The sequence below is a fragment of the Rissa tridactyla genome, chromosome 6, assembly GCF_028500815.1.
Source record: "Rissa tridactyla isolate bRisTri1 chromosome 6, bRisTri1.patW.cur.20221130, whole genome shotgun sequence".
Lineage (NCBI taxonomy): Eukaryota > Metazoa > Chordata > Aves > Charadriiformes > Laridae > Rissa > Rissa tridactyla.
Window position 1 is genome coordinate 27,597,837 of NC_071471.1, and position 14,170 is coordinate 27,612,006.

General features: G+C 41.6%; 1 protein-coding gene across 9 annotated transcripts in view; it reads left to right on the top strand.

Moving 5' to 3' along the window:
* Positions 1-14,170, top strand: part of ATP13A4 (ATPase 13A4) — a 47,581-nt gene that overhangs the window by 1,586 nt on the left and 31,825 nt on the right. For 4 of the 9 annotated variants that reach the window (XM_054204768.1, XM_054204770.1, XM_054204766.1 and 1 more), the window contains 4 exons: positions 65-249; positions 1,720-2,023; positions 9,767-9,940; positions 12,438-12,575. In XM_054204768.1, coding sequence (XP_054060743.1) covers positions 1,961-2,023; positions 9,767-9,940; positions 12,438-12,575 — 375 coding nt within the window. In that variant the 5' untranslated portion in view covers positions 65-249; positions 1,720-1,960. Of the gene's footprint in view, positions 1-64; positions 250-364; positions 497-1,719; positions 2,024-2,742; positions 2,805-6,995; positions 7,126-9,766; positions 9,941-12,437; positions 12,769-14,170 lie in introns of those variants that run through there. The other 5 variants (XM_054204772.1, XM_054204769.1, XM_054204774.1 and 2 more) reach the window with 5 other exon arrangements.

The window sequence follows — 14,170 nt, forward strand, 5'->3', positions numbered from 1 at the left end:
TCCCTATCCCACCCAGGTTTGGTGGGATATTCTGTATGCAGCTCATCTGTCTTCTCTGTGAAAGGGCAGCCAAGGACCCCTACTGCACTCTAGTCTTCTACAGACACTAGAAAGAGCAAGGCTGACATTTGGGGAAGCAGAAAAAGCTGACCAGGCAGAAAAAACGTGTGTGGCACTCCTGTTTTCCACCCCTGGCACCTCCCAAAATAATGAGTCATTTCCCAAAATCATCAGCCTGCCTTAGAAAAGGTACGTCCGCAGTTATTTCCTGTCTTTTATAGCTTCTAGGTAGCACTGCTCAGTTTTCCTGTATAATCAGGTTTATGACTTTATTGCATTCTTCCTTTTTAATTTTAACTCGAAGATTGCAATTCTCATGTGACAACTGGAGATTTCCTGTTGCTGGGTCTCAGAAGAACAAAATGAAAAGTTGAGAGGCTCAAAGCTATCCTCAGAATTGCAGTGTGGGGAAGGAAGGGGTAACACTGCAGGTGAGGTATGGAGAGCACCTCATTCCCCCTTGATCTTGTTGCAACAAATCTCCCTTAACAGGGAGATTTTAACTCCCTAAGTACAGTTATATTCTTTCCTGTCCAACTTCTGGTCTGGGTTCCTTTTGAAAGTGTGCTAGATGTCCAATGCAAACTGCTTGTCACCAGCATTTTACAAACATAAAATAACAAAAAAACCCCAAACAACATGTACATCTGGTTTGCAGATCTGTGCCTGTCTCATGTTATTAGTAATGGGCAGCTTTTCTGATATTGATTGACCTAGCTCCCTCATTTTCTCTTCTCTGTTCCCTGCATTTCTCCCATTTCAGTTTCCCTGAGCCTGCCCACTGCAGGATGTGCAGTGGTCTTTCCTGGTACTTGGGGCTTGTACAAGTCCGTGCCACATGGAAGTAAAACGCTGTTGAACAGGAACTAAATTCACACCTCTTGATCTGTTTCAGTCACCCTAGAAATAATATTTTAGTTTCCTTAACGTATTTGCTAGAAGAACAGGTTTGCCTCTCCTGATCTCATTCCTAAAATATTTGGTGTGTAACTTCTTAAAAATTAGCAAAGGACATGGAAATGAGAATGAATCACAAGACTAATAAACAAATGCAGCCTGACAGAAACAAAAAAAGGAGGTGACAAAACGCTTAGTGCTGTATTTCTGCCAGCTTCCTTTTGGCCCTGTTTTGGAGGTCAGAGACATTTTTATCTGGTTCACTGACATCAGTGGGGAACTCCACGTTCCCCAAGGAGTGAGTAAATAACTTCCATGATGTTTCCGAAAACTATATAGTGAAGTCAGAAAACATTCTGTGATGATATTCTTAATAATGAATAAAAATACTGGTTACAGATCCTACATGGCTGGATCCTGACACACAGTCAGTGCATAAATCCACCTGCACAAACTGGGCCCCCTATTTACAATGCCAGAGTTTGAATTTTTTCTCCAAGGCATATGTGGGGATCGCAGCTGGGCGCTTAGTTCAGGCTGGTTGCTAAGAGTGTTAACACCAGCAATGCCTATTTTTCTTCTAATTTGGACACGCTCCTGGTCTCCAGTGATTCCATAATCTCTTGAAGAAAAATATTCCCCTCTTGCCCTCCCCTGAAATTTGCATGCCGACAGCATTTGTTTGCACCTATCAATCAGAGTTATGACCCAGAATCAGACTGTGGCGAACACTTGTGAAATCTAACTTTTTCTTTCTTGTAGTGTCTTTGAGTGAACTTTGCATGTACCCTCGCAGTCGCAAAACTCCAACAACAGAATGAAGGGAGGAGGGACGAATGTTACCTGCTAACCCCACAGAGAGGGAGGAGCTCCATTCTTCAAACATTAGCAGAGTTATAAGGAAGGTGTGTACTTGGAGCACTTCCTCAATGTGGAAGTTCAAGCACACAGCGCTGAAGACCTGTCCTGAAGGTGCTCTAGAAAGTCTCCAGAGAGTCATTTCATGGGGGGAAATCCTGCCAAGAACCATTATGCACAGCTTAACCAGGGAGAAGAGAATGAGATGGTGAGTTCTATCTCTGTCTAGGTCTTTCTGAACATGAAGCAGCAGGTGGCACATGTTCTTCAATAAAATGCTACAGTCTGTAATTTAGTTTTGGATGGTGGGGGTGTTCCCATAGCAGAAACATACAGTTAGAAAGGGATATAATTGTTTTAGCGGAAAGAAAATGAAGTTGTATGTGTCCACTGGATTTAATTGGTTATTCCCTCCAACAGGGGGTGGCTCAACAGATTATTGATGTGGCATTATAAATCTAGGTGGAGGTGGTTTTACATGAGCTTGAGGGACAGGAGCAGTGTTCCTAACCATTTGACAGCTGAATCTCCAGGGTCAGCTCCAGTTAGATGAGGACTGGGAACCTTGGCTTTGTCTGGAACATAAAAACACATGTGTTATATTTGCATAAATTATTAGCTAATGCAATCTGTTGAATTGGCAACACTATTCCAGCCTGAGCGCCTGTATAAAGCTGGATTTCTAAATACAGAGCTACTGTAGTTCTTTCCATAATTTCCCAGGGAGGAGTATGTTTACTTGCATTCTGTAACACGTGGAAGTAAGTCCTATGTTTACACGAAGTTTCTGATCTACTGCACAGTGCTTCTCTTAAATAGGAAGCCCAGTGCACAACCGTAGTAAATTCAGTGCTTCTTAGCCGCTTTGGCACTACTGTGTGTTACGGATCAGCTATTTGTTGCATATGCATTCTGTCCATCTAACAGGTTCTGCTGGAGATGTCAGACCCACGATGCAGCTGTACAGCAACAGTTCTCATGCATGTCTGGTAAATGCAGTGCTTCTCAAAATTCCTGTGCTGCACAGCCGCTGTAGCTCTGCTATGAGTGTGTGTTGAATTTCTGGGTGTACAGCAGTCCCAGCAAAGCTAGTGAAACACAGTTACTTACAAGCTGACGTGACTGTTCACTTCCAGAAATCCTGGAGAAATCTTCAAAATCTACTTGCTGAGAATTCTATTTTAGTGAAAAAGAGACCATGTCATGGAAAAATGTGGACATTTGTTAACCCTAGATACAGATTTTCAGTCAGCTCTCTGCCATCCAGTGAAGGGGAGATGTCATATTTTCCATAATGCAAACCTGGGTAATCTGGGATGTGCTGGGGAATGCAGTGCAGAGTCACCCAGCAGTATGAACTGAGCACTGCAGGAAGAGCAAGGCACTGGCTCTGAGGGTGGGGACTAATTAGCTCAGTGCAACGCAGAACCTGGGTGGCTCTGCTGAGTTACTGGTCCTGCGCGCAGCTCCTGCTGCTGGTTCTAGCCCTGGTGCTGATGGGCCACTGCTCCCCAGCCCCAAACGGCAGCTGCTCTTGTGCCTGTGCTCCACCCTGCCCCTCTCCTTCTAGGACCATAAACACCCTGTCGTTCTCTTCCCACTACTGGCACCATCGCTAGCAATGCCAGAAATGAGCCTGAGCTGATTAGGTTTAAGTGTACTGTCTGGTACTGTGTAGAGCCCACACTATTGTACCCTGTATGTCCAATTATTCTAGCTGTGCGCTACTGGGACTCCCAAGTTGTGCTTGCGTGGAGCCAACTATCCCACATTACCTTTCCAGTAATATTCTTGTTTCTCACCAATATCATACTGAGCACATGTGCCGTGAGTCCAGTGCTTGGGGATCTGCACTGTGAATCTGAGGTTTTCCATGCACAGTTGATGTGTGTGCACAGTGTTGAGTCAATCTGCACTGTGAATCCGGGGTGTCTGGCAGTTGCCATGTTCTCTGTGCCTGCAATGAGCATGAGCAGTGCTCATTCACCTGGGGTTCCCAAATGAAAATCACAGAAAAAAAGATTAATAAAGCAGTTGAGTAGCAGGTGCAATTAAAACCATAGCCAAGTTGTGCTAGATTTGGCAGGTATGTATATGTCTTTGTTACATATGTGTAAGAGAGAGAAAAAAGTTAACGAGTATGAGATAGAGGAAGATAACTGTGAGGGTATCTGAGGTACTGTAAGAGCAAGAGGAAAAAAACGTGTATAGAATGAGAGAACTAGCGTGTGTATTTGTGTGAAAAAGAATGTAACATGTAGGTGAGAGAAATTGTGAAGAAAGACACAAAGAAGGCTGTGTTAAAGCAGAGGAGAGAAGGAGAGTACGTGGGGTAAAAGAGAATTATGTGCAGACATTCTTTCTTTGTTAAAATCGGATATTTCAAATTATTGGCAGCCACAGCAAGTGGCACTGGCACATAAAGTCTCAGTGACCCTGCAACATTTTTTTAAAATTCTAAACCATGAAAAATATTTTTTTACAGTGTTTTTAACTGTCAGTTTAATCCACCTGAACCAAATTATTCACAAGCAGTTCCTGACTCCTCAAACAAGATCACATCACTGGGTGTAATAATGTAACAGCTGACATTGTGCAGGTGCCAGTTCTTCCAGAGTGAAATAGTTCAAGTAATTTTGAAAGCGTGCAAGTAGTTCATTTGGACTCTGGACATACAATGCTTTCCTGTGTTGAACTAGCTGACTTAGGAAATCTACCCTATATATCCTTGTGTACATCTTTGGGATTACTTTACGTGGCTGGAGTACATTTGCTTGAACAAGAATTCACTCTCCTGGTACCCAGCTAAAACTTAGCAATGTATATGTGGAGCATGAGATAATATCTCTCCCTCTTCGTAACTATTTGTAGTACCAGCAATATTTCAGTAGTGTGAGAGCACTCTGGACACAGCAGCTTGCCTCAGAGAGGACTAATAGGTATGGTAATAGGAAGGGATTTATTTCAGGAATTAGCTTGCTTTTTTTTTTTTCCCCTTTGTAAAGATCTGCTTGAAGGTGTTTTTGAAAAGAAGTAATTGTTGGTAGAATAGGAAGAGGGAGGAAAGACACAGCTTTATGCCCTTTGCCAATTTGATGCTCCTCTCTGTACAGCTTGGGACTAATCATTCCCTTTGCACAAACTGTAAAGTGCAGAACATAAGTCTTGCAGTGCAAAAGCTTGTGCTGCTGCTTCTGGAAGGATTTGCCAGCAACCTGTCTTAAGCACATGTTCCCCAGTTGCTTATGTCTGAAGGAATGGGACAACTGCAGTTAGTTAGCTGGTGAACCCCAGTTTGCTGCTGCATATTGTCAGCTGTTTGCCTCCTTGGGAATGCCAAAATTCTGAAGGGAATCTGATCGAGGAATTTTACTTTGCATTTGAAAAATTTAACTGTTCAGATAGAATCTGAAAGGCACAATCTTGTTCCTAATGGAATGATAGTGAATGTTGCTGCTGGCTTCAGAGGGAACAGAAACAGACCTTTGATGAATCAGGTTCTGGTTGCTAAGAATGAGATTCAGTTATTAAATTCCTTGTGAATCTTAACCAGTCTTTCAAGTCTAATCCTATTATCTGTTGTTATAGCAACAGGTTGTTCGTAATAGGATACCTGGTGATTGGGTTGCCAGAAATACGATAGTTCACAGCCACTGTTCTGGCTCCTTGCTGGTAGCTACAGGTCTTGTTTTCACCAAAGAAGAGGGTGCCTGAACTTGTTTGACTTTTGCATTTAAATTCTACTGTGCAGATGACCTGGCAGTTACAGGCAATTTTTCTTTTAAACATAAGTAACAAAGACTTGCTGGACAGTAGAGGGATAAGCCCCTGAGTGCTGCCTTTGTATGATTGTAAAAGCAGCTAAGAACCTTTCTTGGAATAAGCACATTTTCTGCCAACTGAGCAGGTCTGGCAGCTTTTTCTGTCCCATAGTCTATGGCCCCTCCCCAGACCCTTCACTCACAAGTTAAACCATTTTGGTTTAGTCACTCTTCTGACTGTTGGGAGTCTCAAGAGAAAGGGGATGTTAACATGTGAGGAAACAAGGTTTTATAATACACTACAATTTATTAAAAATTATTCTATAGAGATGAGATGAGCCCTGTGTACCAGCCTCTTTTGTAGGCAGCATTACCTCCTGTGACATAACAAGAAGCCCTTTGGAGTCTTACAGACTCCAATCTTAGCTTTGTTTTCCACTGTCTCTTAATCTGGTGCCCTCAAGAATCCAGGTTATTTGGCTGTGTAATTTTATGTATTCCAGATGCACACTTTGAGCCCTAAAAACCTGCTCACACAGTAGAAAAGTTGTCAAGGTGCAAATCTGTATTCATCAGACCCATCTTCAAAAGAAGCATGTCTGCATCAGCAGAGCCTCTTTGTGCAATGAAATACAACCCAGCAAACATTACACTCTTTTCCTTAACAACGTAATACCAACCTGACAGACATGTTCTTACTGGTGACATCAACACCAGGATTTCTGCCAGCCCTGGAAGTATTGTTTGCCATAGTGGACATGCATTTGCTTGGAGGTCTTTGTAGTATAGGCCTTGTGAATCCTGAAGAGTTTCCAAAGAATTCTTCAAGAATTGAATAATTTCCAAGCCTTAATTACTGTAAGACATTCAGGTGGCGAGATAAACCTGCTGAGAAACCTGCATCATGTTGTGCCTGTTTCCCCCTTCTTCATGCATGTTGTAAATACCTCTGTTGTGGGTCTAGTATTCACCTTTTTTCTTTGAGAAGGTAATGGTTTTGAGAATTCTTCTAAAGAATTCCACTGTTGGTGTATTTGACAAGTGAGAAGTGTTTGTACTAATACTGTTTCTGTTTCAACAAGGAGCTATTTACTTACTAAATGTTTTTTTAATGAGTGCAGCCTTCATTGCTATAGTCCTTCCAGCTGAAGGCACAGGGTCAGGAAAAACACTTCAACCTAACAGAACATTTTATTCTGAAGTTAAGTATTAAAAGGTTCCAGCCCAGGGAAGTTTGGCACAAGTTAGGTTTGGAGCTCAGTCTATTTCCCTGCCTACCTTTACTTCTAAATGATGTGGCGCAGGTAACCTGTTCCAGACATTTGCAAACTATGGGAAATGCTTTGTTTGGCTTTAGGCTCCTGCATGGACATCCAGATACAAAACAGTAGTTAACATCTGATGTTTATTCTTTCCCAGCTTTCTCCCTGTAGAGCTCCTGAACACCTGTATTCAGAAATGTCATGTTCTTCAAGACACAAACCAACGAACCTGAACCAACACCTGTGCTCATAGGGCAGAATGTGTACTGTGTCATAACTGCTCAAGGGTATCTATCTATCTATCTATCTATCTATCTATCTATCTATCTATCTATCTATCCATCCATCCATCTATCTATCCATCTGTCTATCCATCTGTCTATCTATCTCAGGAAAGTCCCTTGTGAGAAGTAGCAAGACCCAGCAGACAGTGCAGTGAATGCTTTAAGAGCATGGCTTTTTTACCCCAGCTGAGCTGTTTTCCTTGTCTTCCCCTCTCCTAGTTTTCAAGATGAGGAATACTGATGCATGGCTTGGTTTTGCAAAGTGTCTTGAGATCTAAGGAATACAACCATTTTTTGAGGGGAAACTATTCTGGAAAACATAGGCCTGGGCACATATGCAGGCATATGGGGACTCAGACACATATTTTCATATATAGGTGCACGGTTTCCTAGGCAGAGAAAGACAGAGTCTGCCCTAGCTCTATGGTTGTTGTCATATCAGGTCTGGGGAATCATTCCATTTTCAGTGGAGAAGAACACTGCCAATAGAAGATGATCCCAAATGACTGCCAATCACATGCCGAGCGCCCACCTTAGCCCTTCTTAGTTCCATTAACTAGAGGCTTACTGACTTCTCAGACTTTGGGTGTAAGGCACAAAAGCTGTAAATTAAAGGAGTGATTCACTGGTAGAAGCAAGATGCACATGGCAGCAATCTCGTTCTTCCCCACCCTGATATTCATGCCCATCCCAATTTGAAAATATTATTCCAGTTATTCCAGGTCCAGCCATTTGCTGGAGAAAGTCCGAAGGCACGTTCTTTTAACAGTTCTTCCCTTAGGTGTCTCTGTCTCCTTGGAAATTCCTTTGCCTTGCTGACAAGCTGTAAAGTCTGGATCCAAGCATCTGGATCTTGTTAGTAAGCCATTGCTGTGAACAGTAAGTTCACATCATTCTATGTACTGTTCTGTATCCTGGTGCAGACACTAATTTTGTAACCTTTTTCTTAACGATACAACTAGAGAGAGGTGAATGGAGAGCCCTTTACCTGTTTAGAGGAGCACGTTAATATTAATAGCACGTGAGTGCCACACCAACCACCTTCTAGAAAACCTTGCCTATCTGCTGTCCTCCATGAGCTTCCTTCTATCTGCTGCAGAATTGCCTTATTCTCTTGGGCTGCTCAGAGATTATAGGAGCCTTTGAAAATGCTGAGCATACACATCTCAAGGTGGTATAACCAGGTCCTGTGCAATGCAGGCCACTCCCCTGTGTAGTTTACCATACTTTGTCCCCACAGCTGCCAACTTCTTCCCTTTAGAAACCCCATGGATATTACCTAGGAAGACAGAGTTTGTCTTCTGGAGAATGACATAGAGCAGGTAGGTCGAGGCAGTGTGTGGAACCACTGGGTAGGGCCCACATTTTGCATAACAAGCAGACACCAGCACAGAACCAGGAATTATGCATTACTCATTCTTCCAATTACATTGCCTTTTCTTCTCACCTTATGAATGGATCTTGCAATATCTGTGGCTGCAGATATCTGATCTTCAGAAGGAGATTACACAATTGCTGCAGGTATACTAGGAAGAAGGAGATTGAGGAATCTTAACCCTTATGTTAGCAAATTCTCCTGGTCACCCGATGTAATTGTAGTCATGCAATCTCCCATCTTAGATCAGGGTTGGGTCTCCTCTATGAATTCACTGTATACATTTAATTTAACCTGTACCAAGTCCCTGCTAGCACTACTGAGGTGGAATTTGGCCATAGTACGAAGACCTGACAGCTCTTAAACTGTAATGCTGACAGTCATCCCTTTGAAGTTTTGTGCAAGTCACCTTGCCTCACTATAACAATTTCCCCAGCTTTGAAAATGGAATAATAATACCTACTCATACAGCTACAGTGAGTAGCTTCCTTTGGCCCTCTGAACATGTGAAGCATTCTGCAAGTCTTCATGAGTAGTTCTTACTAACCGTTGTTATTATTATTATTTTGGGATGTTAGGACAATGGCACATTGGCAAGGTCCAAAATCCCCATACTGGAGCTATTATGGAAGATGGTAACAGCCCTGAGTCTGTGACGAGTTGTGAAAGCAGCTCCAGCGGGTGCAGCCACACAGTGTCATTCAGCACCATGCAGAGACACCAGCTGAGTCTCTGAAGTGTAGATGCATTAATGCAGACTCGCTGCTGTGGCAGGACAGCAGTGGTGCTGCTGGTTGTGAAGCAGGCACCGTCTCAGCTGCTGCAGTGGGCCTTCATCCCCTAGTGCAGATGTACTGAAGTTCTTCAGCTGTCTCAGCCAGGGACCTTAAAAAAGGCTGACCAGGCAGATCTGTCTTCCTGACTTTAGGCCTAAATGTCTGTATTTTGATGTCATTCCAACTCATGTGCACACATAAGTGTCTCATGCTGAGTTTCACACATACATAAAACTACTTTAGAGGTTTGGTCAGACTACAGCAATCCCGATTTTGTGAAGGTGGATGAAAACTTCTGTGGAACATGCAAAATTTTTTTCTAGTCATGTTTAGGACACATAAAGAAGCCAAATACAAGTTCTGTGACTTGTTTTTTCACAGTACCATACCAAACAGTACCTATGGGAGAGCAGTGCATAATGGGAAAGTATAGTATTCCAGGTGTTCCTTTAAGAGAAATAGTACTGATTTTTAACTCGTCTTTGCTGTACAGGAGATTTTTGGTTACAAGACCCAAGGCTGCCGAAAGGCCTTGTGCATTGCTGGATACATCTTGTCCTGTGGGGCGCTGATGCTGCTGTTTTACTGGAAGCCAGAGTGGGATGTGTGGGCAAACTGCATCCCCTGCAGCTTGGAAGAAGCGGACATTGTTCTGCTCAGAACAACAGTAGGTGCCTACTTTAATTTAAGTTAGTCCCTAGTATGTAGTTAATTGAAAGATGAGTTAATTGGAAAGAATCCAGTTAGCTGAAATCTCCTACATTGCTGATTTCCTGCAATAATATCTTATGTTTACCATCATTAATCTAAAGAACTCTCAAGTGTTCCACAAATTATGTGTAAGATGATGATTGGAATGGAGGGTAACAGCTGATCAGACAACAAGTTGAAAGAAATTGGGGTGAAAAAACCTGTAATATCTGTGGTTTCAAGACTGTGGTGTTTGCTCTCAGTCCTTACTCCTCCCTTCCACCATTCCTGTTCTTTCTACCTTGCAGATCTGTGCTACAGATTCCAAAGCATCTGTTTGATTGACAGTGTCCAGCAGATTCTTTTTCCCTCACTTGGCTGTCCTAGTGAAGCTGCCCCCCTCTGCCAAAATTTACCCAGTGGGCCAAAGCTCTGTCTAGCTCTGTCCCCAGCAGTGTCCAGCAGTGCGTGATGAGGAATCAGTAAAAGGAAGAGGGCAAGCTTGGACTGCTTGTTTTCTTGGCTGTGTGTTTCCATTTTCCATCAGACCTTCCCCATGTCAATAAGCCCTCAATCTTGCAGTTAATGCTTCAGGGCTGTTATGTTTTGTTAGTAGTTTCCTAATAGAGATTTCTATCTGTTGAGGACTGTACTGAAGCACTGTGACATACGCAAACCTTGATTTAATTTCATGAAAGCTACTGCAACACTAAAAGAAGCAAACTGAGAGCTGACTCTGAATCCCAGCTGAGTCTAAATACTCCGGGAGCTGGCAGGGCTGGTTTACTTCCAGAAGTTTGATTTGTTCTGCTTCAAAGATTCCTGAACAATGGCATTTGCAAAATGTGCAATTGCAAAATGGATCACTTGCTACCGCTGTATTTGAGCTGCCTTGTTAAATGAGCAAAGCAGCAGGCAGTTAAAATCTTGGGTTTTGAAAACCACAGATCTGCCTGTTGAATATTTTATATTGAAACAATCTGCATTCTAATAATGGGGTATATGGTTTTTTTAAAAAAATAAGCATATTAGGCTTAATCTCCCTTTTTAATCTTCAATTCAGTTTGCATTTTTAATTACCTATTCTTGTATGACATTTTAAATGGATTTTCCATGCCAAGCACTTCTCAGATAAATGAATTTTTAAATGATCCTTTGTGTAATTAAACAAGAATTGAATCATATTGCATGGTTTTTTTATCAGGAAGCTCTCTCAAAGTATGCTCTGGGCATTTGACAATTTCAGATTTTCTTCATGGTTCTTTGTATTAAAATGACAGTTTTGTGTTTTTTTTCCTCCATTCTGATTATGTCAGTTCTCAAATGTGATGGCTACAGCTAATGAGGATACAAGTAATCCCATCAGCTTGATCCTTGGAATTCTCTTTTGCTTCACATGAAACCTTCATTCATAATTCATCGTCATTACTGCAATTGCAATATAAGAGTCTATTAACTCACTTTTGTTATTTAATTTTGACTCATTTTAGTTCAGATAATGAGCACCTGTGTTATTCACTGCTTTCCATCTCAATCTGCATCCCAATGTCTACTAATTCTGAAATTTAAGTTAAAGATAAGTATCAGAAAATAAAAGTTATTCTACTCAAAATACCAGTTGAAGAATAAAAGTGCACAAGTAAATAAGATATATAAACATTATTAAGTTCTTTTTTAAACCCTTAAATTATTCAAAAGGACTCATATTTGGTACAGAATCTTCTTTTTCTGTTGTCATTTCCAAATGAAGTTTAATAACTGTGCTTTCAGCACCTGGCTGGCTGAAGTAATCAGCTCTTTGCATCTGCCAAACGGCTCACACACTCAATATGATATATAAGTCAGTCTCATAGTTGGCTTTAATGCATGGTGGTCAATGTTCAGGACTGAAACTTAACATGAGGGTACTTATTACCGCGATTGCTCTAATCTCTGAGACTGTACTACGAACAGTAGTTATCAGGCAGTTCCAATGTTGAACATATTTTACAAAAAATAACAAGATCACAAATTCAGTTTGTGGCAAAAGGTTGTCTAAGATACCATAAGGGAGGCATAGTGCTAACACACTTTTTTCCAATGAAGTGTTAATACAGGAATGACTGTGAAAAGGTGTTGGGACTAAACATCCATTTTGCAGTACAGCGCTATGTTTCTTTTGATCTTCCCTTTACAGTATGGTCACTGCATCTCAGATTGTCCTGTACTGTTTGCCTGTCCTAGATCATGATCTGGGTGTTCACATTCCATCCTTACCAGCCAAGCACCAGGTCTGCAGTCAGTGAATTAGTTGCAGTACTTGCATTTTGACAGGACTGTGGTTCTGCTCCCATTCTGCTGATTTCTTTATTGGTCACAGGGTGCTGGGAGGCCCCTGTGGGTTAATTCTTTAAGAAAACTGGAGCAGTGCTCTAAAAGACTAGAAATTTTGATTTTGAGGGAAATAGTGATACTTCTCTTTTATGTTCATTCAGGATGAATTTCGGATTTATTCTCGTAAGACTGTGACGTGGATCTCTGTGTCTGCACTTATCAGAAGTAGAACGGATTATCCAGCCAGTGCTGAGGAAGACTCAATCTTCAGCAAAGCCATAATGAAGCCAAGTTTGCAAGTAAGTTAAGTATTCCCAGCAGCATCTGGGAGGTGATAGCAAATCTCAGACATGCTTCATGGAGTGAATGAGCTGTGAAACATATCCAGCTAAGAAACTTGCATCTTGGTGAACACAGTGAGCTGTGGAAAAACAAACTAAAGATTTTGGAGAACTGTACTCACCTGTGTAGAAAATCCTCTCTTACTCCAAGGTGGGTATGAAAAAAGAATCCTCACTATTCCTGAGAGAAGACCTACATTATAAGTAGGAGAGCTTCAAGACACTGGGGTTGGCAGTGAAGAATCAGAAACTCATTCCTGCCACAGGAACCAAGGAATTTAGGGGTGGCTCTGTGTTTGAAGGGAAACTGTGAGGAGCCAAATATCACAGCTCCCACAGTAACATGAAAACAGGGATGAATGCAGCAGAGAGGAAACAGAATAGAAAAGTACCTAGGCAGAGCTACATCAGTATTTCCAGAAATGTTTCATCAAGGAGGGTCTGAAACATGTTTTGCCTTCTTGCCTTTGTATGTACCAATTTGTGCTTTAAAGTACATTTGCCAGTTCCATAGCTTTGAGATCCCAGGGGGGCACAGGGGAGAAGGTAGAGGATTAATTGGTCCAAGCAGATCACAGGGTCTCTCATGAATTGAGTAAATATAATTATCCCCATTTTAGAACAAGTACCAGACAGTTCAGTTGTGTATCTTGCTTAGCATTACACCTTAAGTTGGTGTGAGCAATAGGAATGCAGTGGTACATTTGCCAATATCTGGCTCTTGATTATAGTTACTAGATCACTGCACTGGGGAACACATAAAAGAGCTATTTTCCCTTCCAGGAAATAGATTTCTGACTTGTTAGCATTTGTTTTTATATCTACAGCAATTTTAAGTAGATACTTTCATTATAAACCTATCTTTAGTGGAGTAAAGCTGTTGCTATTACTGCTGGTTTGTGTGGGCATACATTAATGTACATAAGAAAGTTTAGTGCCAGCTAGTTTAATCAACTAGCACAGTATGAAAGTGAATACTGGTTTGTAACATTCTTCAGAGGATTGAGTTAGTAACATAAAAAAGGCCAATATAGCCTCAAATAATAGGCCCTTTGAACACCACTTTCATATCAATCAAAATATCTAGATAGAAAAGAACAGATTTCAAAGCAGCAAAGAGCAAACAGTTTAATCCTTCATTAGCAATTCAAAAGGCCCTACTTCTAAGTCAGTTATAAAACCTTCTTGCTGTTTAACCTACCTAAGTCCACGGAGGAATGTGAAGTGCCCAAGAGCTGTCCAAGGACCTGTTCCAGCAGCGAGCCGAGTCCCTCATTTCCCACTCCGGTTTTTAGCATTGCAAATGTTGCAGCTCCTATTGCATGAAATCCTAACTACAGACCTCTTGTTAGGTTAATGGCTGCGGTTATAGCTCCATTTTGAGTCAGTGTATGAGTTGAGTATAGATTTCATTGGCCTATGATAATACTTATTGCACTGGGTAGGGAGAGTCCCCTAGAGCTGATTTCCTTATTACTTATGTGTATAGGTGTATAGCCTTGCCTTCTTCCAGCTGATATGAAGCACCATTCTCTCTAACAGGCTTCGTTATT